The sequence below is a fragment of the Amblyomma maculatum genome, chromosome 1, assembly GCF_055883805.1.
Source record: "Amblyomma maculatum isolate TAMU_Amacu chromosome 1, ASM5588380v1, whole genome shotgun sequence".
NCBI classification, from domain to species: Eukaryota; Metazoa; Arthropoda; class Arachnida; order Ixodida; family Ixodidae; genus Amblyomma; species Amblyomma maculatum.
The window spans coordinates 76,959,048-76,986,851 of NC_139344.1; the positions used below are offsets into that span (position 1 = coordinate 76,959,048).

General features: G+C 46.4%; 2 protein-coding genes across 2 annotated transcripts in view; one reads left to right on the forward strand and one right to left on the reverse strand.

Annotated features, from left to right (window-relative positions):
• The window catches only part of LOC146202854 (QRFP-like peptide receptor), an 800,647-nt gene that overhangs the window by 96,214 nt on the left and 676,629 nt on the right, over positions 1–27,804 (reverse strand). The window lies entirely within an intron of this gene.
• LOC146202855 (uncharacterized) lies at positions 1,673–25,878 on the forward strand. Its single transcript, XM_084587519.1, has 2 exons — positions 1,673–1,711; positions 23,299–25,878. The coding sequence occupies exons 1-2, from the start codon at positions 1,673–1,675 to the stop codon at positions 24,007–24,009; spliced, it is 750 nt and encodes a 249-aa protein (XP_084443645.1). The 3' UTR covers positions 24,010–25,878.

Genomic DNA, 27,804 nt, shown 5'->3' on the forward strand with positions numbered 1-27,804 from the left:
CCGACCGCGAAGACGTCACTATTCCTCGTACGCTATTTCCGAGGACGCACTGTGGTTCTGGGTAAGCATGCTAATTTCTCCACCGGCCGCTGTGCCCCGGGATCCATGGAAGCACTATACCTGGGCATTTTTCTCATGTAGGTAGGTGAGTGAAGCTCAGCAGCGTCCAACGTCAAGTGCTCGTAGCAGCGGCTCTGTAACAATCATTCCGACATTTTCAATACTGTTTTAAAAGCAGAAATTATGCACCACTCTTGAAGAGCGCCTATGCAGACATATGGAGTGGAAATGTCAAATGTAGGCTTTAAATGGCGGATTAAAATAACGCCTCATCACTTTGCCGATAATAAAACACGACCCTCCATTATGGCTCAATCATGCCATGTCATCCCGAAGTTTCAGTTGAAACGGGCCGCCAGCTATTATACCACGACTGGTCAGCGCAACAGCCGGTCTTCATTCGGACGCGAGATCCTCGCAGGACCCTGTGCTCTCAAGCGGACCTGTAGCAGCCTTTAGAATTACTTCTGCCCCATTATTGGAACGTAAAGAGACGCACCCCGTAACTGTACAGCAAAGTTGCAGGTGTGCGGATGTTTAAGGAAGAATGAGATACCATTTTTGAAAGAATAGATGGGCTCAAAGAATGCCAAGAAAGCGGCCCCAGGGTTCCATTAGAGCTCCTCTTCGAACGGTAACCAGGGGCTTTATATTGTTCTGTAAGAGTCAGGGGAAGAAGCTAGAGGAGGACGAGGAGAGAAGAAACAGACCACTTTGTCAGGCCCATCGCGTAGACAGTCTGTGGGGAATACCGCAAGCGAAATCTCAAAGCGTTCTGTTCAGGAATGCTTTCAGTGTGAAAAGGATGACAAAGCAGAACGCAACCCCGGCCAGCGCAGCACACAGCGCGTTTCCCCCGACTCTCCGGCGTGCAGCACGATGACCGCACAGTTTTTCCGCCATTCCGCTTCTTCCCAAGGGCACGCGAAGAGTGCGTCCGTTGGGCGGATTGTATTTCGATGCCGTTTCGGCTCGCGCGGGTGCTTTATTCGGGGTCGGCGCTCCTCCCCGCGTCGGGAGAGCGCCGTGCGCGCGGACCTGAAATGCGGCGGCACGCTTGGCGGCCGCGGTGCCGACGACGCCCCCACGCACGCATCCCAGGGCGTCACGAATGGGTCCCGATGGCACGCCATTCTGCAGGCTCTGCTGCGCTCAGCACGCGCTAGGCCATCGCGGCCGCCGCACCAGAACGGGACGACCCGGTTATCGCACGGCGTCGCTTTCCTCGCGGACGGCACGCTGCCTGCGGGCCTTGCACTTGGCACGCGTTCCGAGGGGGGATCCGGATTTCCCTTGGACCGTGACTCCATTCTTCGCCGCCGCTGGGTCCCTCCTCGGTGGCCGAGATTATAAAGCGCGCCGCGGTCACTCGGAGGGCGCAAAGTGACGCGCGGGACGCGGCTATATCGAAAACAGCGGCACTCTTTTGAGGCCCAGGACAAGTTGCAGCCGCGCGCCAGTCGGCTTCCGTGTCTCGAGGTGCCGGGAGCCGCGCGAGGGACATGCCGCGGGCAGAAACCTGAGCTCCCCGGGGCTCGCGGACCGCCCTCTCTCAAGAGCGAAACCACGCGCGGTACTTCCTAATTGGAAAGCAGTCCTCGGGAAGGCAGACATGGGATGCCGTCGGACCACGGACAAGAGCTGGTTTCTGGTGAGCGCGTGTCGATTTTTTTTTTTTTTTGTATCCCATAATAAGAAATATAAGGAGTCCAACGCCAAAGTGTTATCCCATTTTCCTTTGTTCGAGGACTCTGGTGAAGCTTCAGGGCCATTGCAGTGTTTACGCATGAAAATTCTTTAAGATAGTGAACGGACAGCTGGGAGCTTGCTTGATACCTTAGAGGCCATTAAATCTGAGAAGGCGATTTATATACTTTCGTTCAACGAAGCGCAGTCTTAAGTGGAGAAGTGATACTCGTATTATCAGGAACCGTGAAAATTTCCTTTTCTTTTCGCCTTGGAAAGTTCATACACCCCACGAATACGATCATTCCGGGATTGCGAGAAATATGTCGCCACTGAAAAAAGCAGATATGCATCAGCTGGGTTAGATCCTCATTTCCATGGTCGTAGTACTTCTGGTGCGCCGCTCAGTCCCCATTACTGCCGTACGAACCGCTAACAGGTATACCCTGTGTGCATGCATAGCTCAACTGGCTCTCCATACTCAAGCATCGTTCCGAAGTTGATGGCACGTCGCTGCTTATGAACACCTGTGCAGTAAGCACAGCGAGAGCTTCTCGGCTCTACAAGAGTGCTCATGCCAACGGCAGCTGTTAGGAAGCATTCACGGGATAGTTTAAGTGCGTGAAGACACGCCAAGTAGCGAGATGTCCCAAACGGTTTTTTGGAGCCTATAAAATAATGTTTATGAAAAACGTGTACCTGCGCCTCTCCTTGTTTTATTGCATAAGTGAGCTAGCTGGAATAACATTTTAGATTTAGCAAGGGATAAAAATTCGAACAAGTTTCTAGGGTTATTACGACTGCTTATTCATTCGTATCGTTGCTTATAGCTTATTACCTTGCAAACTATAGTGCAGAGGGGAAGTGCTCTGAACTTCTTGCGATTTTGCAGGAATTTCGGTGCACGTTCTGACCTGTGTTGTTTCGTAGAGCGTGAGTAAACTGTGGACATGCTCGCGGTCTGGAAAAGCCATTGTTAATAATGTACAGAAACGTAACTTGAGATTTATTTGTACGCGAGTAATGAACCCGTCACACGAGCACTTTCAATTCTTATTGTGCCATTGCTCATCGAACTCAATAAATATCGGAGGCTGGCGCACGGTCGTTTTCAGGCACAATCGAGCCGGCGGATCCTGCCGGGCTCGGTCACGTTTCCCCAAGCATGCTTGAGGTCTTCAAGCACAATCGGAAGCGAATCTTGACATTCTCGCCCGCAGTGAGCTTTAAAGAAACCTAATTTAGCGAAATAAATAGAAATGTTAACTTCAAATAATTGCAACGCGTTATAGAATATTGCAGTGCGCTCTGCCTGCTAATTAAAAAAATATATATATGCTACGTATTGTAAACCTCAGCACCCTGATTTACCACCGGTGCACACAAAGATGTCTTTACCAAGTTTGTCGATTAATACCGCGACTGTTTGAGTTGCGCCTTCATGCGCGCGACTGGAAAAAGTATGCCTATAAACAAAAAATAGGTTGGATGAACAGCAACTCTCACATGCACACAAACCAACAAAGCCCAAAGCCCATGAAGGCAAATTCTCATTGATCACGAAAATTATCTGTGCAGAGCTCGATATGCTTCAGTCGTGCTTGGATGCAGATCGAGTTCAGTTAATTAGGATCGGGTGTGACACGCGTAACGCCACAACCATGTCCGCCGCTCCTCAGTGCACAATTGTTAAGGAGCAACATATTGCCTCTGCTGCTTCGCACAACAAGTATCTCTGACCATACATAAATGCAGGAGCGCCACTTAGCGCTTACTCTATACGAATGACGATTCTGCGCCCACAAGGTGGCCGTAAGTGCACATGGTTGCACCAGCCTCTCCGAAATGAGCAAAGCGCGCGCTTGCACACAGCATAGGACATCAGCCGCCGCGCTACTTTTCACTCAAATTAACCCTTGCAACGTCCCCCGGCCTGCGGTTAAACGCGCAATTGGGCCCCCTTCACGCCTATAAGCAGTTGTTTAACGGACTGTGTGGAGTGCCGCGCTTTCTCTCTTGCCACTGCCTGCTCTGCAAGAGCCTTTTGTTTTCGTGGAACTTGTAATCCCTAGAGACGTATATAGTTCCCGTCCCCCTGAAGATATCTTTATCGCTACCAGAGCGAAATGAGCCTCATTACATAACCCAGAACACCACCTCCCTCTGCTGCAATGATTCCATCCAAGGAGAGAGAGAGGAAAGAAGGATGCACATTCTACAAAAGGCAGCTCGCCATACTTTTACGGAAAAATTTTCTTTCCCACCTCCTCTAACTTAATAATGCTACGTCATTGCCCTGCCGAAAAATTCGGCGTAATTACTACCCGGCTGTGGGTGCAGGCAGAAAATACTACTATAAACGCTAGCAAGTTATCATCACCAGCCGCGTTCGCTTCATTGCGATAACAGGGAAAAAAAAAAAAAACAAAAACAAAACATAGCTCTTTCATTTCTCATAATTAACCGAATATTTGAATCCTGCTAATATACGTGGCAAAATGCTCTTTAAGTATGGGAGGCTTTTTCTACGCAGTGCTGCCGATAGATAAATGTCAGATATGCTCGCTTAGCCGAAATACGAAGAAAACTGCTCTTCCACACATCGGTGTCCTCCATTACATCTCGCAATGCTGCTGCACTTCGCTCAGTAGGGCACGCGCGTCACGAGCAGAGAAGAGCGCGCCCAGGATTGCAAGCTCCCTGTCTTTTCTTTTTTTACGCATTGCGGCATTAAAGCGGCCGCAGCGCCTGTCACTTCAAGCGACAAGCAGTTAACAGAAGGAGTAAGAGGATCCGAATGACGCGTGACTAAGAATAAAACGCACCTGCCCAGAGAAGCGCACCGTTTAGCGCTGTGGTGCGTTGTATATACGCCGTACCTCGAGGACGCCTCGGGCGGTCTCCTGAGATGACGGTGGGGCTGCGACTTTTTCTGCTGGTGCTGCTACATTACACCGCGATGAACGGAACAAGAAAAATCTTCCTTTAGCGGGAATAACCTGGGGCAGCTCCCAGCACTGCGCTCGTTTTGCCATAGGAGGTATACGCGTTATTCGCGCTCGAAAGACCTACCTACAAAGCTACCGCCCGCGATTCTTTGCCGGAGCTACGGAACCTATAGGAGGACAATGAAGTGATACAGGAATCGATCACTTATTAGGTTTCAGCCATAGCTCATCGTTAACGCTCAGCGGCCGAAAGTGAAGCGAACGCCGCAATTGCGGCGTCTGTCTTACTTTTCCGCTAGAAAAACACGCTGTCCGCTTATACAGTGAGTTCTTTATATTGTGTGAACACGATAGAACTCCTGGATAACTTATCGAACGGAAGGATGGAAGGATTTTATGTGTTCGGATGTTTGTTATTCAGGATATTGGTTATTGAATTTATTGTTAAGGAAATCGATATAGTCTTGATGAGAGAGTATAATTTACGGTTTCGTGCTAAAACTTATTTTCGGCCAAATTGGGTTCTTTAATGTGCACTGAAATCTCACAACGCAAGACTTTGACACTTCCGCCTCTATATCCAAGCTCGGCCGCCGAGGCTATAGGCATATCAGCCCTGCACCTCAAGCGCAGTGGCTCGAGGTCGCGGGTTGGCCACAGAAAAACAGCCGCCAGAAGTCGCAGTAACCACTCAGCCACCGGTTGCGAATTCTGAGCTGTTACAGGGCACCTCGAACGATATACGAATATCTAACGTGTAAAAAAAAAAAAAAAAAAAAGGAATGCATGCAACAGAAAACATCGGACAAACACCAACTATTACACGTGTCCTTAATTACCATAAATATCGAACACAAACTATTTGCCGTATTACACACTGTTTTTATACGCTGTTTCGTTTTTACAACACTTCTTCGTCGTCGAGATAGACAAAAACATATCAAACGCTAACTTATTCTTCCTTTTGTATATCATATGCTGCTCAGCTTGAAACGTTTCTCAAAGAAGAAACTAGAGCCTCGAACACCGTTGCAAATATGGTGCGGTCACAACGAGACGATTCCGCCATTCTCGCATCGCTGAACCACCCTTTGCAGCTGCACACACTCTACCAATTACGCCAGTCGCGTAGCTCGGGAAAAAATGCCCCGAACTCTCGTCCACGCTATATATTTCACACACGTGGAGGCGTTATATTAGGCAAATACAGAAAGAAGCAAAGCAACTAGAAAGGGCGTAGTCACTGCTTTGATGTGCACGAAAAGGAAAAGGGCGCTCATCGCGCCGCTGACTACATACGCAACCTGCTGCGTGATGTGGAAGCCGATTTGGCGTTGTCGGTCGTACACACGTGTTCTAGTAGCGGGGTATCGTGATCCATAACCCGTTTTTTAGCTATTTTATTACAGTTCCTCTCATGATTAGTTCCATAAAGCCAGTCACCAGCGGCGGAACAAGTGACCACGGCGGCGGTCCGACCTGTGACGCAGCAGGGGGTGCTAAGAACTTCTGGCTTCACTGGACAGGCCGCCATTGTAAACTGACCCTGGTAACGTTGAATGCTAGAACCCTAGCTAGTGAAGCTAGTTTAGCAGTGCTGTTAGAGGAACTAGAGGGCATGAAATGGGATATCATAGGGCTTAGTGAGGTTAGGAGGCCGAATGAGGCATATACTTTCCTGAAGCATGGCCATGTACTGTGTTATCGAGGTTTACCGGATAAGCGAGAACTAGGAGTAGGTTTCCTTTCAATAAGTATATAGCGGGCAATATAGACGAACTCTATAGTATCAATGAGAAGGTGGCAGGCATCGTAATTAGGCTTAATAAGCGGTATAAACTGAAGGTTGTGCAGGCCTATGCACCTACATGTAGTTATGATGACCAGGCAGTTGAAAGCTTCTACGAAGATATAGAATCGGCAATGCGAAGAGTAAAGACGCAGTATACTGTACTAATGGGCGACTTCAATGCCAAGGTAGGGAAAAAACAGGCAGGAGACCAGGCAGTAGGTGACTATGGCATTGGCTCTAGGAATAGCTGGGGGGGAGTTAGTTGAGTTTGCAGAGCGCAATAACCTAACAATCATGAATATCTCCTTCAGCAAACGGAAGAACCGGAAATGGACATGGAAAAGTCCTAACGGGGAGACTGAAAATGAAATTGGCTTCATACTGTGTTCTACCCCTGTCATTATGCAAGATATAGAGGTAATCGGGAAAGTGCGATGCGGTGACCACAGGATGGTGAGGTCCCGATTTAGCCTAAATCTGAAGAAGGAACGCAACAGATTAGTAAGAAAGAAACCCATCAACGAATTAGCGGTGAGGGGGAGGGCAGAAAACTTCAGAATCTCGCTACAGAATAGATATTCAGCTCTAACTGAGGATGGCGACATTATCCTAGAAGCAATGAACAATAATCTCAGAGATATCATCACTGAGTTCGCGGTAGAAGTAGGCGGCAGGATAGTTAGAGAAGATATTGGGAAGCTGTCTAAAGAGACGAAAGATTTGATTAAGAAATGCCTGTGTATGAAAGCTTCCAATCCAACAGACCATATAGAATCAATAAGCGTAAGGGAGCTGATATAAGGAAGTATAACATGGACAAAATTGAGCATGCTGTAAAGAACGGGGGAAGCCTTAAAGCGGTAAAGACGAAATTGGGCATAGGCAAAAACCAGATGCATGCGCTAAGGGACAAGGCGGGCAACGTCATCACGAATGCGGACAAGATAGTCAAAGTAGCCGAGGAGTTTATACAGATCTCTACAGTAGCCAAAGTCGTCAGGACCGTCATGAGATTGGCGGTAGGGAAAAAAAGTCAGACGTTGCTCCAGTGACGAAGGACGAGGTCAAGAAAGCATTAGAAACTATGAAAAGGGGGAAATCGGTTGGAGAGGATCAGATAACTACAGATTTGTTGAAGGACGGGGGGGGGGGGGGGGGGGGGGGGGGGGGGAGGGGAAGGGGGGGGGGGGGGCGGGATATCGTGCTAGAAAAACTGGACACCCTGTATACGCAGTGCTTGGTGTTATCGACGGTACCGGAACCATGGAAGAATGCAAACATTATCCTCATTCATAAGAAAAGGGACGCTAAGGACCTTAAAAATTACAGACCAATCAGCTCACTGTCTGTTACGTATAAGGTATATACTAAGGTAATCGCTAATAGAATCAGGACAACCTTAGGCTGCAATCAAGCAAAGGATCAAGCAGGTTTTCGGAAACGGTACTCTACTATCGATCATATCCATACCATCACCCAGGTGATAGAAAAATGCTCGGAATATAACCAGCGTTTACACATAGCATTCATTGATTACGAAAAAGCATTTGACTCAGTAGAAAACTCGGTGGTGATGCAGGCATTGCGAAATCAGGGGGTAGACGAGCCGTATGTGAAAGTGCTAGAAGATATGTATATATAGTGGCTGCACAGCAACCATAGTTCTGCATAAAGAAAGTAACGAAATTCCCATAAAGAAAGGTGTTAGGCAAGGAGACACGATCTCCCCAGTACTAGTCACAGCTTGTTTAGAGAAAGTATTCAGACTTGGAATGGGAGCAGTTAGAGATAAGGGTAGACGGAGAATACTTCAGTAATCTACAATTTGCTGGTGACATTGCCTTGCTAAGTAACTCGGGGGATGAACTGCAAATAATGATTGATGACCTAGACAGGAAACGTAGAAATGTAGGCTTGAAAATCAATATGCAGAAGACTAAGGTAATGCTCAACAGCCTCGGGAAGGAACAGCAGTTTACATTAGGTAGCGAAATACTGGAAGCAGTAGGCGAATATGTCTACTTAGGACAGGTTTACTAGTAACCGCAGATCCTGACCACGAAAAGGAAATAACAAGAAGAATAAGATTAGGATGGAGCGCATTTGGTAAGCACTCGCCGATTATGGCTAGCAGCTTACCGGTATCGCTCAAGAGGAAAGTATACAACAGTTGCAACTTACCTGTACTCACCTATGGGGCTGAAACGTGGAGGCTAACCAAGAGGGTTCTACTTAAGTTGAGGACAACGCAGGGGGCTATGGAACTAAAAATGGTAGGGGTAACATTAAGAGATAGGAAGCGTGCAGAGTGCGTCAGAGAAATAACTCAAGTTACTGACATTATAGTGGAAATCAAGAAGAAGAAATGGGCATGGGCAGGGCATATAGTGCGAAGAGAGGATAACCGATGGTCGTTAGGGTAACAAACTAGATTCCAAGGGAAGGAAAGCGTAGTAGGGGGCGACAGAAAGTTAGGTGGGCGGATGAGGCTAAGAAGTTCGCAGGGGTCAAGTGGATGCAGCTAGCACAGAACCGGGCTAATTGGAGAAATATGAGAGAGCCCTTCGCCCTGCAGTGTGTATAGTCAGGCTGATGATGATGATGCTGATGATTACAGTACACTGTTGTACAGCTGTAAAAGTGCCGTCAATTGCGGACTCAGGTTATAGGTCATCTATCAAGGTTTTTAAAGAAGAATGTCACTGGACTGCCATTGTATGAGAGTTCTAGAGCGTTCAGCGGATGCAAACGGAGATCATTTGCTTTGAGTTAAGAGGTATGTTGCTCGAAACGGCACAGCTTCAAAAGGAAAGAAACATTAACGAAGCAAGCCGTCTACAGCGCTATAGCTACCCTTATGGCCAATCGCGGGCAGCGCTAACCGAAAACTATGAACCAATAATAGTTCCCGATATAGCTAAGTATGCTTCTGGGCAGTCTCTCTAGCGTGTGTGTCTCTTTTTCTCTCCCGTCCCGTATGCCAGAGCTATTTCACAGCTGCGTCCAAAAAGTACCAGCCAGCCCAACACAGCCTTCTTGCAGTCTCTCTAACTCACTTTTCTTCGAAAAATAAAAATAAAATAAACAGCGCTCGGGCTCTCAGAACCAACTAGAGTATATAGCACAACGAGCTACGGGACGTTCTGTTGTTTTTCCTTCTCTTTCTGTCGCCCTGTTTTGGTATTTGGCGTCTAACGGATCTGGGACGAGTATGACGAGAAGTATGGTTGCTGAAACGAGAACAGCAGGGCTTGCGCTAGATTCTGGGCCCATTGAGGTTCGAATGCTGTGCTTGTCACTTCAGTGAGGAACGTACGTACCAGAACTCGCGAGAGCCGCGTCCACCTTCAGGCGGCAGAATGGATCCATTTCGCAGTGGCATAGCCATTTTCCTAAATAGATTTTTTACATTCTCGCTCTTAGTAGAGACGCCAGACCGAGCATGTAAAAATGACCTCGTAAAGTATCATGCATTTCCCAGGCTTTATTCAATGTGCCGCAAACGCAAGTTAAAGATATACGGCAGCCGTCTACATGCAGTTTTGTTCTTTGTAAAAGAAATACCCCCCCAAAAAAAAATAAGAACTACTTTTCGGATACGTTGACGCTCCTACAGCAGCGAAAGGGTTTGTTCTTGGAGAGCATACAAAATTGTCATATTTTAGCGAAGCTTTCAGTGGCTGCTTCAGCCTTTTATCACGATGGAGGAGCCCTAATTAAGGTCTTTAAGGTTAGCGGTGATAAACACAATGAAGACGACTACGACATCCAGAGCGCAGCATGAAAGGTTTGCATGTTAGCACAGGAAGATGCCAACTGTCGAGATGTAGCCCCCCCCCCCCCCTTTTTTTTTTTTTCTTTACAACCCCGGAAGAATTGCGAGAGCGCGGGTATGGTAATGATTTAAGCTTCTTTCTGACATCGCCACAGTTTCTTTGAAAACAAAAAACAAAACAAAACAAAAAAAAACTGTCGGTAGTGACGCTACCTGTAAAGTCAAACATCGCGATAACAAAATCATTTATAACGGAATAATATATGTGACAAAGGAAAGCCGCTGCCCTGGAATTCGAGCCCTTGTATTTTATATCTCATATGAACGAAATAAAATTTCCTTGCAACGAAATACAGCGCACCTCCAATGATCCTTACTATAGCCATTCCAAGCTGTGTACTTCGGTTTGTAATGGTGCCTAACCCATTCGTCCCGGTTTGATGTTTTCAACTTAATTCCCCACGCATAATCTGCTTATTCGATCACAGCACAAGACACGTGGAAAACATTTCCCGCCTTAAGCGGGGCCTGTAAGGAGCGTTTATCCGGTCAGTTGGGTTTAGTATGCATGGTCGTCCATTCTTCGTCTGACATTGGGTGCGCAGCCCGCTCTTCATACTGAGAACGCACTCTGCCTTTTGGTTCCATCATATGGGGGTTTGCCAGCATCGACAGCCGGCTGATTCCACGTTACCAGGCGGCGGAAAACGGGAGCGCAAACAATCTCCCTCGGCCAAAAGGCGGTAATCATCGACGCCTGGCGTGAGCATTTCTCACGACATTTCTTTTACACGATGAACTGTTGTGGCGCACATGCTCGCGACCTGTGGGAAGATGAAAAATAAAACCTGCTTGCGAAGACATCGCTTTCTCGCGTTCCTTTTTACAGCGACACGTTATTGGCTGTAGTACATTGACAATGAAATTAAACATTCCGAATAGGTCGTGCTTAACGCCAATCCTCCAAGACCCGTGTGCTTTGTAGGATTGACGGTGCGCGTGAAGTAGACTTGCACATTCGGTTGGTTTGACCCTTGTCAACGCATATCCGCGGCAAAATAAACGCCAGCTATGTTGCCCGCTACATACACAGTGTCAAGGAAGCACGCTGACACGCGACAGTTACAACCCCAGCCGCGTAGCGCTATAATTATATAACTAAATAACGACTATAACGAGTTACTTGCGAGCCGATATATAGTCTGCTATAATTAAGTTTAAATATCTCATTCCTTGAGGTTTTCTGATTATAAAGGCTCTGCTTTCAGTACAAATATCCTCTCTGAGATTATAACACGGTCCCTATTAACACAGGCAGACTTTATATTTTCCTTAGTATCCGCCGAACGTTATTTTGTGTGTGTGCGCGCGCGCGTGTGCGTGCGTACGTGCATGTGTGTGTGCGTGTGTGTGTGTGCGTTCGTGCGTGCCGTGTTATACATAGATTTCAAGTGATACGGGCCCGTCCTTTTTAGAGTTCAGTTCATACAGCAATCGTTGCTGCCGATAATACAACTGCTGTGTCATTTCAGCTCCGGCTGCGTGACAGACATACGTGACGAACAGTGCACACGTGGCTGTTGCGACCGGGTTTACGGTAGGCGCCGGCTTGTAGCAGTCAAACAGTCGCAGTGCCGCGCTGAACGATCGACGCCGTTGCGATGAGAGCACGAAAAAATTATCGAGAGACTTTATGCACGAAGTGTTTAATCGAACTCGCATGAGCAGGAGTATGGCTATGCGCGGAGCAAAGAGTGCGCGAGAACGCACTGCCGCCGGGGTGGTGCAGTGGTAAGACGCCCGACTACTGTGCCGGAGTTCCCGGGATCGAATCCCGGCCTCGGCGGCTGCGTTTCGATGGAGGCGAAACGAAGTGGCGTCCGTGTGCTGTGCGATGTCAGCGCACGTTAAAGATCCCCAGGTGGTCGAAATTACTCCGTAGCCCTCCACTACGACCCCCCTTTCTCTCTATCCACTTTCACTCCCACCTTCATCCCTTCCCTTACGGCGCGGTTCAGGTGTCCACAGAGCAAGTGTGACAGATACTGCGCCTTTCCCTTCCTATGAACCAACCAACCAACCAACCAACCCGGAACGGTACGATCCTCGCATCGGCCGGGCAGCGCGCCCCTAATATCATGCGCTATTCGTCGCTGCATGCTATTCTCTTTTATCATAACGCAGTTGAGATGTCCCCCAATAAGCATGCCACGTTATATACAGTGCCTTTCATTTTCTCCCTCATATGTCTCGGCCGCCGATCAGTTCGTATTAGCGTTGTCTCCTTCTAATACAGCATAAGTTCCTTCCTTCACGGTGCAGTTAAGGTGTCCATGGAGACGTAGTGTGGTTTTGTTTTTCTTCCCGAGGCTTCACGGTAAATTTTTGTGCAGGTGACCAAAATAATGCTAACGGAATAAAAGACACGGATACATTGAAGCTAGTGGTACCCTGTATAGTCATAGCTGTTTAGTCAATGTGCAACCGAAAAGCGGCCGGGAAAAGCGAATGCAACGGAAAAGCAACGGACAGTCATTTCAACTGTGGGCAGTTTTCAATGGAAGTGGCGTCTTCCGGAGGCGAACGTTGGAAAATAAAAGCACTCGAGCAATCCAACCTACTTACTTCATGGCAGCAGTTTCTTTGTCTGCGCCAGTAGTCCCAAATAAAGAGAGGTATACATTTGTTTCCAGAAGTCTGATGGTCGGCGTTGTTGTGGAGCACAAATTAGGCTCGGTAACTCTAATCAACGATCTCGCAAGCTTAACTTGAGAAATGCCAGGACATGTATCTACATTTTACCAGAACGCTTTGAGCGGAATTTGCATTGCAATGCGTAGAGCGCGTGAGGAAGCACGCGCCTTGAGCGAAACGATGCATGCAGGCGCTGAATGGGTTGGTACAAATGTGTTGTAGATTTTGGAATGACGAGATGGGGCGGATGCTTCTGCAGGCGCGTGTGCTCTAAATTTCAAGGAGCCTCGTCTTCAACTGGCCGACATATATCAAGTACAAGAATAATGTGCTGCCTATTCAGGCGCGGTCGACAAGCTCGTTACCACTGCTCTTCATGTAGTGTGGGAGATATGCTATAGTTAACTATGACTGCTAGAAAAGAAGGAACAACCAAGCGTCGCCAGTCCGTCTTGTGGGGTCCTCCGTTTCACTTCGCCTATGGCAATATTTTTTGAGCGGCCGATTACCGCGCGTCGTCGCCGCAGTACCGCTCGGAGAATCCGCCTCGCTTCGGCGCATGGGCGCAGTCCCCTTCTGACGCAGCCACGGGTGGCATCAGCACTGGCGACGGATGGCTGTCCTTCGAGACACCATCCATCACTCACATACCTCTCGCAGTCTGGCGACAGCGCCGAATGCCGTCGCTAGTTCGCGCCGCGGCCTCCGCAATCCGTCCGGCGAGCCGGGCATTATACGAGACGAAAAACGCCGGGCGCGGTCGTAACCGCGGCTTCCATTCGCGGCCCATTCATTCCCAAGCGTCGCCTCGGCTGCGCCGATCCCCGTCGGCGCGCGGCTCCTTTTGTTGGTTCGCTGGCGTCCTCCACTGGCGCCCATGCTCTTAGGTGGCGTGCGTTGTGCTGCAGGCTACCCTAAAGGCCTGTAGCCACGTGGCGGCGCATAAATTCGATGTGCTCCACGCGTCTTACGGCTCCTCGTTCCGGGGTGCGCGGCCCATTTTGGCGACCGCGAAGCCCAGGCGAAGAGCATCACAGCATCGCTTTTTCACACGGCCGAGGATTGCGGAGGCCTGCGTCGCTTTACTGTGAACGAGACCGGTGAAACGTGGTCGTCTAGCTCGCAGGCAGTATTGACGAAGTCATTCCGAAGCAACCGCTCGTTGGGGGTTTGATCAACTTAGCGAGGTTACAGAGCGCTGAACGCAGCGAAAAAGTAAAATATTAAAGGAAATGCTACTTCTGAAAAGGATTATCGCCATAAAACTTTGGATAGAATTGACGAAATTGAGAAGCACCAGGTAAAGCTGCTGTGCTGCAAAGTACACTGTAAAAACAAAAACACCTCTTTAGGTGTTTTCGCATGTCTATAACTAACACCCATGCACCCTTGAAGAAAAGTGGCTTCAGTGTGCCAGTACACCCTCAAAGATGGTGATTCGGTTGGTCATAACACCCTTCTATGGGGCCAATGCACTGGGGTGTTTTCATCACCTTTACACCCTATTGCAGGGTGGGAACAGTGGCATTGCACCCTTACACCCCTTGAAAAAAATCAGTGCTGATAACCTGCATATATTGCATTCCCTAATTGGGAATTACCTTTGCCACTACACGTTCTTTAATGCTTTTCCTATGTGCACATTTGCAATCAAGCTCAATGGTATACCTGGTAACTACTTGCAATGCCAAATGAGCATGTAAAGAGATGCTGCATGCCATTATTTTGACATCTCGAATGGCCCATGCCAGTATGATTGTTTTCTCAAATTCACAGAGTATGTTACAAAAAAAAATGTCACAGCTTCAAACACAGAAGGAAACTGGAAGCATTTTATTCGGCATAGAAGGGTCAGGGTTCGGACTAGTGGGTGATAGTGGGGGGAGGGGGTCAGGGGGGGTACTTGTGTTCTGTTCCTTCATTGATTCGCGCTATGGAACCTCATTTATTTAACAATACGGCCGCTCTCAACCGAGAGCCTAGCAGACGGGCAAAAACATACATGTTATGTACGTAAATACTTAAATGAAAGAAGCAAAACAGTTCCAACAAATGCAGACAACAAAGTATACAATTTTTTTGAAAAACATATCCGAACAATGCACACAACAGCATGGTGACATTTCTTAAAAAACGACAACAAAACGTTTCGTCGTATGCAACAATAATCGGAGTACACAATAATAATCCTACACTTTGTCAGTGTCAACACGTGCACTTGCATAAAATTCGGCCTTGTGCGATGAAATAAAGCGTCGTGCAGCGCATCTTGACATCAACACACATAGGCCCAAAAAGAGGTGCTCTATAAAGCAGCAAAAATTATCGGACGCCTTCTTCACAGATTGAACAGCCAAAATCGACCCATTTTTGGAACAATACCCTACGTAGAGTCAATGAATCGAAGACGCTTCCGCTGCTCAATGAAGAAGATATGCTCTTCAGCTTCTTTGATGCTGCTCCCAGTATATCCGACGCACGGCGTGGCAGGCTTTTCTTCCTGTTCCTTGATAAAAATGTGAAAGAAGTGCATAAGAGAGCAGCTGTATAACTGTCCATTGCGCCTGAGCAAATTAAACATATTTTCTGCTCTATATTTAGAATACACCAATGCCCCTTTAGTGTACAGCAGTGTGCTGGAAAAGGGCCCCATCAGAAACCACTGGTGGTTATCTCACAATTAACAATGCAGAGTATACTGTTATGGTAGATTCAGGAGGCACAAAGCTGGCAGTGTTTGATCAAGTCATAAATGAGAGCATGTAAGGTCAACCCATTTTTATTCATGCAGCATACTGTTGCATGGTATTTTCAGATTATGCAAGCTACAATGGCTACACTCATCAAAAGCACCTGGGTTAGAGAACTTCCATGCTGCCCCACAAACTTTTCATTTCACATGAACTGGAATGTTTAATATGATAGTTAAAAATGTAAATAACTAATAGCTTGTTAAAGTATGCAGAAGGAAAAAATACCAGCTGGATTTCTATCACTCCTAACAGCATTCGAATGATTTCAACCGGAAAAAATTGTTTCGAAAATGGTAACAAAAAAAAAACTGGTAATGCACGCCAAAAGACAAAAATACTCCCTTGTATTTTACATAATGGTTTAACGGCATTTGTAAATTGAACTGCCCTATTACAGAAACCACCACCTCCCAGTGCGAAACCAATTCTTTTTCACGCTGGTGGTCTGCGAGATTTAGCGAAGCTGTGACGCGAAGACACTGGTTGCACTTGTATGATGGGAGAAAATACTGACATTTACAACGATGCAGGTGCATTGCTGGTATCCCACAATGCACTGAAACAAGTGCTGAATGGATGCTGGGGCTGCAATGGTCTTAGTATCATTTTCGAAATAGGCAGAGAAATGGGGCAATTGAATAACAGTGCCCCAGTAAGCACAGTTTTCTTGGAACTCAATGTGCACTTGAATCTAAAATTAAGGCAGTTTCTTTTTTCTAGCATTAATGGGAGAGCATCTTTCTTAAGAAACAATGGTTGGTGCAGTTCTGATCCTCACTTTACCCACTGCTGAATATCTTGCAACTGAAAATAAAATTAGTTATAGGCTACCTTCAAAATTTGTAATGATTTGTTGACAGCACTGGAACACGGTGTTTACTACTAAAATATTAACAGCTGGCTCAATTAAAGGCTTCACACAAGGCCTACAGCATACCCTGCACTGGCCAAGTAGATACTGCAGAACCAAACAAAAAAACGTGGAAAGAGCATATTTAGTGATGGGGTACTACAAAAAAAAAAACAAAGTGCATGTAATACATAACACATAATGGATTTCTGAACTTTTGCACTTCTTCTTGTGTAAATAGGAACCAGCCAAGCCCTTGGTCATCGCAATGCTTCCTGAAGTGTTTACATTTAAGGTTTAGTAACAAGGAAAAAGTGTTCCCGCTGCTCTATGTGGTAGTTCTGAAACTTCATCACACATTATTCATTGAAAGTGTACACTGGAGCTTTGAGTTGAGCGACAATTACATGTGCAACAGCAGAGCATTACCAAACAACCAAACAGCAGAAGCTCTAAAAAATGTCAACACTGAAGCATGGCATGTTAAAACATTTTCCACGCATAGCACATTGTATGCTTAGACATCCAGAACATCAGTGGTGAGCCTCAAGAGGCGGCAGAAAGCTCAAGTGTTCAAGAAGTTGTAATCGTTATAGTGGCAGGCAGTCTGAGCACTTTGAAATACTAAAGGTTCGAATACTAAAAATATGTTGACTAACTTGAAATGCAAAAATAACAATTTGGATTTATTGAGAATGTTTACTATAAATGAGAATGTCTATGACAGTGCCACATGGTTAATGCATGAAATGTTAGTATCTCTAGTTGAAGGCATTATATTTATATAGCATGAACCTTGAAACACAGCAGTATTTTCTCCCAACCAATGTGGTAAACCTAATCTCAGAAGAATTAAAATTATTACATCATTTCAAACTTGGCTAGCAAACTACAGCATTTTTTTAAAACCACCATTAAACTGCATTACCCACCTTCAGAAGCCTGTAGGATAAGACAATGCGGCAAATATTTCTTTTGAAGCAGTCTCAGATTTATATATTCCAGACATTAAGAACATGTTAGGTACTAGCATGCATGAGCAGGTTGAGAGACCCCTTGCCAGCAAATGCTAAACCCCACTAAGCTGCCTGCAAGAGCCATCTGATAAAGCACTGCTGGTCCACTGCAGCAGAATGCTTAGTGAAATGGTACACTGCACCAATCTTGACATTACCAGTGCTTCATCAGGTGACTTGTATGCAATACGACGTGGTAAGCATGTGATGGCAGGAGTCTCTTAAAAGTGCTTTTGATTGTACTTACAGTGCAAATAATCCTTTCACAGGAAAGAATTCACAGTTGTGATGAAAACTAGTGTAGTATTTCTATTTGAATTATGAATCACTAATACATATTACAAGTTAGACTGTAAGCCATTTTAGAAACAAAGAAAATTCGCTGATAATGTCGGTTTCAAGTAGGCTTCCTGAATATACAAATGACAAAGAGAAAACTTGCAAATGATACAAACAACATCCAGAGCTCCCGGCTGGTTCCCAATGTTTGCCAAGAGTTGCAGAATGCATACTGTCTGTACATCTACAATAGAAATAAGCAACACAACAATGGTGTACCTCCTTGCAGGTAAAAAGAGACAGCCGAGTTTTGAGGCGATAATTTATTGTCTAATTTAGGAAGGTAAATAAACAAAATTGAAAACATGTAGAGGCACGCAAACTGAAGGCCAAACATCTTACAGCAAAAATTAGCAAAGCTTGTGAAGATTTGAATCAGGTATCACCTAATTCTCTGCTACTAGTTGAACAGATTCGAAAAGGCTGCACCATTACAATGGAGAAGAACAATAGGTAATTTAAATTTAGCTAATGTGAAAATTGTTACATATGAAGAAATGTACAGGCTAGTTATGGTTTTATTATTCTTTCTGATGCTCAGCCATGTTTTTAGTATATCTATAAGGCAATGCAAAATGGCAAAAATGTAGGCATTTAGCAAAAAACTGCCAATTAGATAGCACATGCAGCAAACAGAAGGAAACAGCTTACCACTTACGCTTCTTTCTCCTTTCACGTATTCCCTCAAAACATACTTCGAGCACCCGGGCAATGTCCTTTTTTCTTGCACGAATGGTGTCCTTCAAAACCAAGACAAGTGTCTTGCCAATTTCAACTGCCTCTTTGCCATCCTTCTTGATCAGCATGTTGAAGTCATGTAAGAACTGCAAGTTTGTGTGAATGGTAGCCATAAAGAATTCATTTTACTTAATGTTTTAAGTAACTGAATATTAAAAATCATTGTACAAAAGCTAAGGCAATTGATGCCTTTGTACATATGTGAAAAAAAAAAAAAACTGGCATTAGCAAACAGCAAATACAAATATTTACTAAGGTTAGAAAACTGCAAAAACCATCAGTATTTTGCCACTCATCACCAAACTGCAAGCAATATTAAGGAAGGTCTAATATAAATATTAACAAAGCAAAATTATGATCCTCCTCCCCTCAACTCGGCACACGGCTGAATGGCAATAAAATAAGTAATATATCTCTAAACTAAGGGTCCACGCTCAGCTTTAAAAAGTAGGCTTCAATTTTTAGAGACAATCTACAGACATGCATCGTTAGCATATGAAAGTCAAATTGTTTTCTGGGCCCTTTAAATCAGTAAACTGCATTCAACACATACATTGCAAATTTTTTAATAACAGGAAGTCACATACTTGCCTGCAATATGCGCAGTGTGATGAGCAAAGTAGGTAAACATATGCGACTAAGGCTATGATAACCGCTTCATAAGTACATTTAAGCAAAATACAAAAAAAAAGTAAACATCTGGTTAGAATCAAACTCTGTAATAGCAACATCCGGTACAATATTTGGCCACAGAATTCAAGCTGTCGACCTCTACTTGAATGCTGAGGCATCAGTATCGAATATCCATTTATTCAGGTCTAAAGACACTACAAAAATCAAGTAATGCGGTCAAACAGTTATGTTGAAATGTGACCAAAAAATAATGAAAACTGGATGGTCTGAACCACATCAGCTGACTTAGCACGTGTACAAGTGCCTTAATTGAAGTCTTGCTGAAAATAAAATACGTACCTAAATGATTCTTCGAGAGCGAAAGTAAACGCCATAACAAAAGCAGCATAATAAAAATGCAACTTCACACTCCATGCAACCGCAAAATATGGTCCCCGTAAAATGAAAAATGCCCCCATTGTGATTAATAAAGGCAAATCCAGACGCGGGGAAGTTAACATAGGCTGATGATAGCGGCATATAGTTTACGCAGTTTGGAATAAACTATTATGCAACCAGGCCGGCCGACCAGCGCACTTCGATGCCGAGAGCACGAGCGCAGAGGCGTGCCGCGCTGAACGGCCGCCGAGAACGAACATAGCCTCCTCGAACAAAAAGTGTAAACAGAAGGGCTGCGGGAGGACGCTCCCCGAGCAGCAGGACGGTGCGCGCCTATGCTCCCAGTAAATAAAAAAAAAGAAAAAAGGGGGAGAGGGGGTTCGCAGCGCTCCGAGTGAAAGAATATGACGAAGCATGAAGGAGGTTTCAGGAGAGCGAGCGCGAAGTGTAAGAGATAAGGGAGGAGGGGGGCGGGGGGAGTCGAGAGTGCTAGGAGAATTAAGGTAGTACGTCAACATGACCTTGCCGCACGAACGGAAACGGTAGAACAAAACCGAGTCGTTGCGAACTGAGCGCAAGTATCAAACTGTCAAGAAACGAAAATAGTTTCGTGAACCTCCTGCGCGTACAAAATGCAAGGACACTGTTCCCACAAAGCGCAGTATGCGTGAGAATAGGCTTACCTTTACAGGCGATTGCGTCAGCCGCGCAGTACGCTGTCCACCTTCGTGTCACCGGCACCGAACCAACCCGTGCGATTTCAGCGCGAGTGCAATGTAGTCGGCGCATATACCTCTTAGTCACGCAGAAAAAAAAATCGTCCATGCCTTCTTCTTTCGAACATCTCAAACATAAAGCGGTGCAGCACTCCTTCCGCCTGAGCAAAGCAAAAAGAAGCCCGGACACTTGCCGACACGATAAATGCCCGTTTGCGTTAAACACCACATGTAGAAGGCACTTCACAAGCGTACACACTTCTGTAACACATATGCATGGGAAATGCAGCACATTTCACGAGGGTAAACAATCGAAGAAGCACATCCAGCATTCGCCGAAACGTGGTCGAAACGCACCCCACAATGCTAACGGCCATATTGTGAAATTTGAAAAGAGCGTTCGTAGCTACCGGCTGCCCCCTGGCGGTGAAATTTTGTTTCAGTTTCTGTTTCATTTTTAGAAAGCTCTCGTGTGTAATTTTAATTTTAGCGTTACTTTTGGTGGTTTATTTAGGTGTTGGGTTATATTAGCAGCGCCGCTTGTGTATAAAAGGCTACGAAGTTACGCAGCCATATACCCCCAGCATGTTAGGTGATATTGCTTACCCGTAACACCCTAAGGCATATTCTCCAACCAAAGCACCCCTTTGGCATGCAAGAGGTGATTTCCAATGGCACGAACACCCTAGACTCAGGGTGTAAGGGTGTTGTGAATCAGACAAATGCCCAAAAAGGTGTTTTTGTTTTTACAGTGTAAAGCTTGTTGAAGGGGAAAAGATTCGAACATGTGTGAGTTAACTTTCTGGCCAGTTAAGATGTTTCACTGGGACCGCCATTCGTTTATTGGTTCATCGAGCGGTTTAATTATCTTTTATGGTTTCGATAACTATTTCGTTCATCCTTTTTTGTTCTCTTTCCATATGGGGAATTTCCCGGAGACCTCTTCACAGCAAAAAATGAAGTCCAGGATTCTGGAACACTTTTTAATTTGAGAGACAATTGAGGGATATTGCAAGATACTGTTGTGTACGGGCTTATTGGAACTGTAAAGCTTCCGATGTGTGATATTAAAAATTGTTTTCAAAGGTTTTTTCTGAGCTCGCAGTCCGTAGGTAATATAGAAAACGACGCGGCTGCGTGTTTCTGAAAATGATTGTGAGGAAACTATACAATATTAATTTGTAAGACACTCTTTATGAACATATTCATATAACTGGTACCTAAGCTTCAGATCTGTAGCAAAATTTTCCTTCTGAAGTTTGTGCTCCGCTGAGAACGAGTAATTAAGTCTGTCATAAAAAAATCAGTGGGGCAAGATTTTGAAAATTAATAGCAAGCAGCTAGAGGCCTGGCACAGATGACCTGCACCTGCATCGATTTTTATCCTGAAACTATACGACGTGCGAAAAAGTTGATACCAAAAACCCTTTCCCAGGAAACGTAGAAAATTTCTTGTTTTGTATATTGGCAGCTGTTCAGACATGAAATCGTTTCCGGCGGTAAAAATCTAAGCACAGCGGCGTTAATCATAAGCAGTTGCGGATGGTTTCGGAGAGCATGCGCTTCAACATTTATCTTCCTCTTTCTAATTTCTCGCTGGCTATCGGAACCCCGGAAAATTGTCAAACGCCTCAGCAGTATCTTATACCTCGTCCCCTTTTAACCTGCGTCATCTTTAAAGGCCCGTTCTTCAGAAAATTCGACGTTGCGGGCGTTGTGAGCGAGAACGCTCGGCCATATGTCTCTGGTAGATGGTAGCTTGAAGCTGTAATGACCGTGCACAGATGGGTTTGGTTTGTGGGGCTTAATGTTCCAAAGCGACTCAGGCTATGACAGACGCCGAAGTGGAAGGCTCCGGAAATTTCGACCACCTGGGGTTCTTTAACGTGCACTGCCATCGCACAGCACACGGGCGCCTTGCTTTTCGCCTCCATCGAAAAGCGGGCGCCGAGGCCGGGATTCAATCACGCTTCCTTGGGAACAGTAGTCCAACGCCCTAACCACTGCGCCACCCCGGCGGAGTGTGAATAGATTTACGTATCATTATTCGAAGACACGCGACCGCGTGACATGGTCAGTATGGAAGGCGCTGCCGATTCGGGCTTCTTAAATAAGATGGCAGGCTGAAGGGAATCGAACTCACCAGGGCCCTTGCATTCCGAGTTAGACTCCCCTTGGCCACGCAGGCACGCTCGTATACGGCTGGGTTAAAGCGGGGATTTATTTCTATGCCGGGTGGTCCTTCTCATGATGCGGTAGCTTACGGCTGTAAGCTGAAGAGTATTTCTGGATTAGAGATTAAGAGATTCGCGATTAGACGAGATCAAAGGTGCATGTACGCGAACGAGGAACCACAAGGGGAGCCCGCAAACGGAAGCTGTTAACGCTGTCGAGGCGTACCTTTAAGGCGGAGTTTAAGTGTCCCTTCGAATTTGTGTTGGTTGGCCCTACAGCCTTCATCCTCCGCAGAGGAGGAGGATATAAAGAAAGAAGAGGAGTGGTAAATGTCCCACTGCAGGTGGTCACCTTGAACCATACTCGAAGGGAAGGGAGTGAAAAGACAGGAGAAAGAATGACAGGTGCACACCACGCACAGTTGGCATTGCGCATACGTGTGTGAATCCAATGCAGTCACAGGAAGCTGCAAATATCGCACATGCGATGACTGAGATCGCAGCTCTCAAAGGCCAGGGCTCAGCTTCGTTGACTTTTGCATTTTCGGCTTCTGTCGTGCACAACACGTTTCCGAGCTTGCGCGTCGCCATAGTAGTTTTTTGCTCCTCCCATACTCTGCTTTGTGTGTGTTCTTTTGCGCAACTTAACAATGACTGAAAAATTACACAAACTAGCCCGACAACACGTATACTATACGCTAGATTCATCGCCCCTCTTCCCGCATTTGTTCTTTCTCCCTGCACAGGCCTGGGTGTGCGGCGTCTTTGTCCTTGCGACGCACGGAGGAGGAGCGGCCGCATGGACCATGCGCAACCCGCAGTTGCTTACCGCCGACGTGGTTCGCTTCCCGGCGGAGGCAGGACGACCTGGGGACAAACGCGAGGCCACCGTCTCCACGAGTGTCATGGTGTCGCCGGACTTCAGAGGCCCCACCTCGGCAGCTCAAGCACCCTTCTCTCCTGCCATCGTTCCCACCGACGGCCTTACCGGCGCTACGTACCGCGCCAACTATGACCTCGGCTTCCCAGGACTCCGCACGAGGCCCTGGCACGCCGGCAGCCCCATGGGGCCCTTCAGGCCAAGCCGCTATCCGCCCCGATACCCTGACTTCCCGTCCAGCTACATCGCTGACAAAATAGAGTCGTACTTGCGCAGGCCCTGCCACGGCCCGCGCTGCCACCACCGGCGCAAGGGTTATCAGGGTTATCCCCCTTGGAGGAGGCCGCTGCCGCCGTATTCCCGAAGGGGATATTACTCGCTTCCCGCAAGGCGCTATCCGTTCCCTCCACCGCACTATTTTGCCTACGAAGATCACGTCGGGTCCGGGAGCAGCCAGAAGACGAAGCTCAGTCCGTACCACAACTACGGGAAGCGCTACCAAAAACGTTACTACGCGTACTACTACCCAACGGGTTCCAAGTACGCTTACGTGCCCCTGCCGCCGTACAATGACTAGTTCCCGTGTTCCGACATGCTTACATCGAGTCTTTTCTCCTTTCTTCGAGCAGCGCTGCGGAAGAGTTGCATGGAGCTCACGAGATGCCGTTATAAACCGCTAGTGGTCACTTTGGAGACAAACTGCCGTCAAGTCACTGAGAGTAAGCTGGTGTGCGTTTTAGCGTGAGCTATTGGGTATTCTCTGCGACTGCTTTAGTCTCTAGGTTTTCTAACACCATAATATTTTAGCACATATATTTATGTCATTCTCCACCGACTGCGCGGTTTAAATTTCGTCAACGACAGTGAGTAGAAGGAGTCATTATTTGCTGAATATACAAAGAAGGTAGCAGTTACTCGCGTTCACGGAAGAGCAGTAGCGAGAGAAAAAGATTTAGTAACACTAGAGAAGCTTTAGCGCAGTATAGGTAAAAGAACGAGCTCTGAACGTGTGAAATAATACCATTATCGAGAATCATCTTTTTGCTGGCGCTTACAAAAATGTATGTATGTTTTCTGCGCGTACATGAGCGTCTTTACAGAAAGGAAACAAAAGGAAATAAAGACAGCGTTGGGTGCGGCGAAACAAAGAACAAAATAAAAGAAGGAAAATTATCGAAAGCTCAATATGGGCCATGCGTGAGCTTCAGGCGTTGCGGTAATTTGCCCCTTTTCGCCTTTATTGAGGACAGCTACGATGCCTGGCTGGCATCATTGCGGGTTTACGCTACGCTTCAAGATTGTTAAGTCCGGTGATGTCAGAGTCCCTTGGTTTGGAGGCAGGAGATGGGATCAACGTACGAGCTGAGGGCATTTAGGCACGACCGTCAGGATTTTCTCAAATTTGAGCCGACGAACTCCTCTGAATTCTCCAATCGCCGTTGATATTTCGAATTTTGGCGAGTAGCAACAGCAATTTCGTGCGTAAACACGTACGAGAGCGCACAAGTTTCGAAACGCGCCGAAGAGTCGGCCGTATAGATGCCAACATAGGCGGCAATTCATTGCCGCTCTATAGGCCCGTAGCCGCTCATTATCTTCGAACGCCGTCGAAGCATATAGGGCACCAAACATTTATAGCTGATGTTCACGATATATCGCTTCGCTGCTGGCTACTGCATCAATCCGATTATGACCGGCCATCGTACCCAACGATACGAAAGCGAAGGCATGGGCTGTAGTAGCGAACTGTTCCTGCGTGAAAAGGATTTGTGAATTCGTTCAGTAATAAGGTTGCGCCAGCTGCATAACTCACAAAGCTGCCAGAGTTCACTTCAGGTGAGAGGAGATGTTTTGCAGGTCAGCTTGAGCAATGACGCCGATCATCACTGACGCCTGAATTAAGGGTACAAGCAAGATCTTCACTTTTGAAAAATCCTGTATACACGCGGCACACGGGCAATATAATGCGAATTGTGTCAAGTTCACAGCTCGGTAACTGGGTTAAAGCGCGGCCCAACGGTGGTCAGAGCGTGAGAAATTACAAAATCCTTTCGGCATCACAACGTCTGCCAGAAGCCATGGTAATTCCCTATCGATGCTGTTTGCTCACCCGCACTAGGCAAATTTTTATTGCAGCACCTCAAGTCGCAAGGCAGATTACCACGCACAGCGCTAGCGACACCGCGGGAGCATTCGGGAAAGACCTATCGCAGATCGCCAATACTGAATGCGGTACTGCAGCCGGGAATTCAGAGCTTTCAAGATTGGCGTATTGTTTTTCAGGATTCAGAGAAGGGCATATTGAATTGTAACCAACAACTTAACAGAGCGTTCTACGCGGCTGACTGTAAACTGCTCATGCTTTTGCATATCATCGCCACAGTTTAAGGCTCTCATCTTGGAATGCCGAGTACAGGCATTTGGTACAAACAGAATCCGTGTTTTGATGGCCAATAATCAGTGTTGGTTTAATGGTGTGGACGCTGATGTCTATGTTTTGGAATAAAGTTGACTGTGCAGCTTTTTGAAATAAAATAAGTTGTCTGCGAAACTCCACATAGCGAAGTTCAAGTCAAAGTTTAGAAACAGAAAGGCTGGCAAGACGGTTGGATGTGCCGTTTGGCTATGACCAACATTTTCTACCAATACCCGATCCACTGTACTAAGCAAAGAAAAATGCGTGTTTTTTTCACGAAGGCCTCAGAGTAAGTATAACGCATCCTCATAAATACATATTGCAAGTTTCAACCTGTCTCATTTTAAGGCGTACAGCTCACTTCCTTCCACCTCCGATTTGGTCAAGATCTTTCGTCTATTCCAAGGTGTTGGAAATAAACCTCCACGTGGTCAATCTTTAAGGCCGCTCCCGGAAAGAGACAGGAACGGAGAAGTGCGTGGCATTCTTGAAGTGAGCGCTACTTAGTGAGCAATAACGGCCAATATATAGGATACAGACTAGCCTTATTTCTTTCTTGACTGCGGTTCAAAATTTATAAGTGATTATCACTTCCTACAGGGGGCTTGTGGTTTAATCCAACATGCAGACCATACGGAGGACCGCTTCTATGAGCACTATGTATGTATAATCGCTGCTGATCTAGAAGTTAATAAGCTTACGTTTGTTCGGTGACGATGCAGCCTGGTTTAAGCCAAACAGTCTCGTTTCTCAGGGTACAAAAGAATCGATTAGAGACAAGGAAGAAATCGCTATCTGGCCTTTGAAAACGGCTGTCCTGAATGCGGAGCTGTGGACGTGCACTTTGGAAAGAAGATCGATAACATCAACGTAGGAGGCTTTTACAGGGTCGTCCACTCTTAATTTGAACACGGAAGCTGTTTTCAAAGCCCCATTGCGTCTGACGTGGGCGCAATATTGAAGAGAAGTGGCGCATGCGCACAGAGAGAGTCGCATGGCATGCCACTTCGCTTCATTGCACGGCCGGGTCGGAAACATGGCGTTTTATAACTATGTGTAGGCTATCCTGTAGATTGTGCTAATGGCCGAACTCTAGGTGGAGTTTTTATTTTTGCATTTAGGCCTAGCAAGCCTCGGCGACCGTCATGCGTCTTGCGCAGAAACTAGCTAAATGTGTTCCCATTGTCGCCCGTGGTTTAGAGGGCCACGGAAAGGGGATTCAGAAAATTCCTATAAAATGGTTGCATTGTGTGGAGCGAATATCACTGAGTGTGCCTTCCGCGTACAATTTCTCGGAACTGGACCGACAATTTACAAAATAGTTATCTTCGTTTCTGGTTTTTTGTTTTCTTGTTTTCTTGGTGTTTCCGCTCGACCCATGTAAATGGGTTTAGAGGAAAAAGATGGACACTACTTTAATTGCCTTTGTCTCTGGTGCTAGTGGAACATATGCTAGTTTTACTTCCACCATTTTATTTTCACGGCATCTTAACAATAGGTGCATTTTCATATTTTTCCAAGTGTATGCGTGCCCTTCGTCTACGAATAGCTTAGAGAAGAGCCCCGTCGTATAGCCTAGAGACCCTAGGGGACTCTATCTCCCCACGGGAGCGGCCACTACTGCGCCCTCAGGTCGACATAATACGCCGCGCCCTTGGTCCTCACGTGGTGAGCGCTTCGGAACGATGCCGCCACGGCGACGCTGTTCCGCCTCTTGTACCCAAGCATGCGTGATTGCTAGCTAGTAGTATACAGATGGAGCTGAAAATCGCCACGCGTTTCGCATTTCGAGTTTCATTTACGAGCTCTACTGCGGTCTAGAAAGGTCACATTTTACTGACTAAATAGAAGCCTTTATTATTCTCAGAAAAAATTATGCCCTATTGCGGCAAATTAATGGGCACCTGGGCAAATTAACTGTCATGCAGTGTTCAACTATCGTTTTCCTCGCACTGA

What these genes read in the sequence shown, in the direction of transcription:
- LOC146202855 (XM_084587519.1), top strand. Translation starts at nt 1,673, where the DNA reads ATGGGATGCCGTCGGACCACGGACAAGAGCTGGTTTCTG. An exon ending in CGGACAAGAGCTGGTTTCTG is followed by an intron (nt 1,712 to 23,298) that starts GTGAGCGCGTGT and finishes CTCCCTGCACAG; the next exon opens with GCCTGGGTGTGCGGCGTCTT.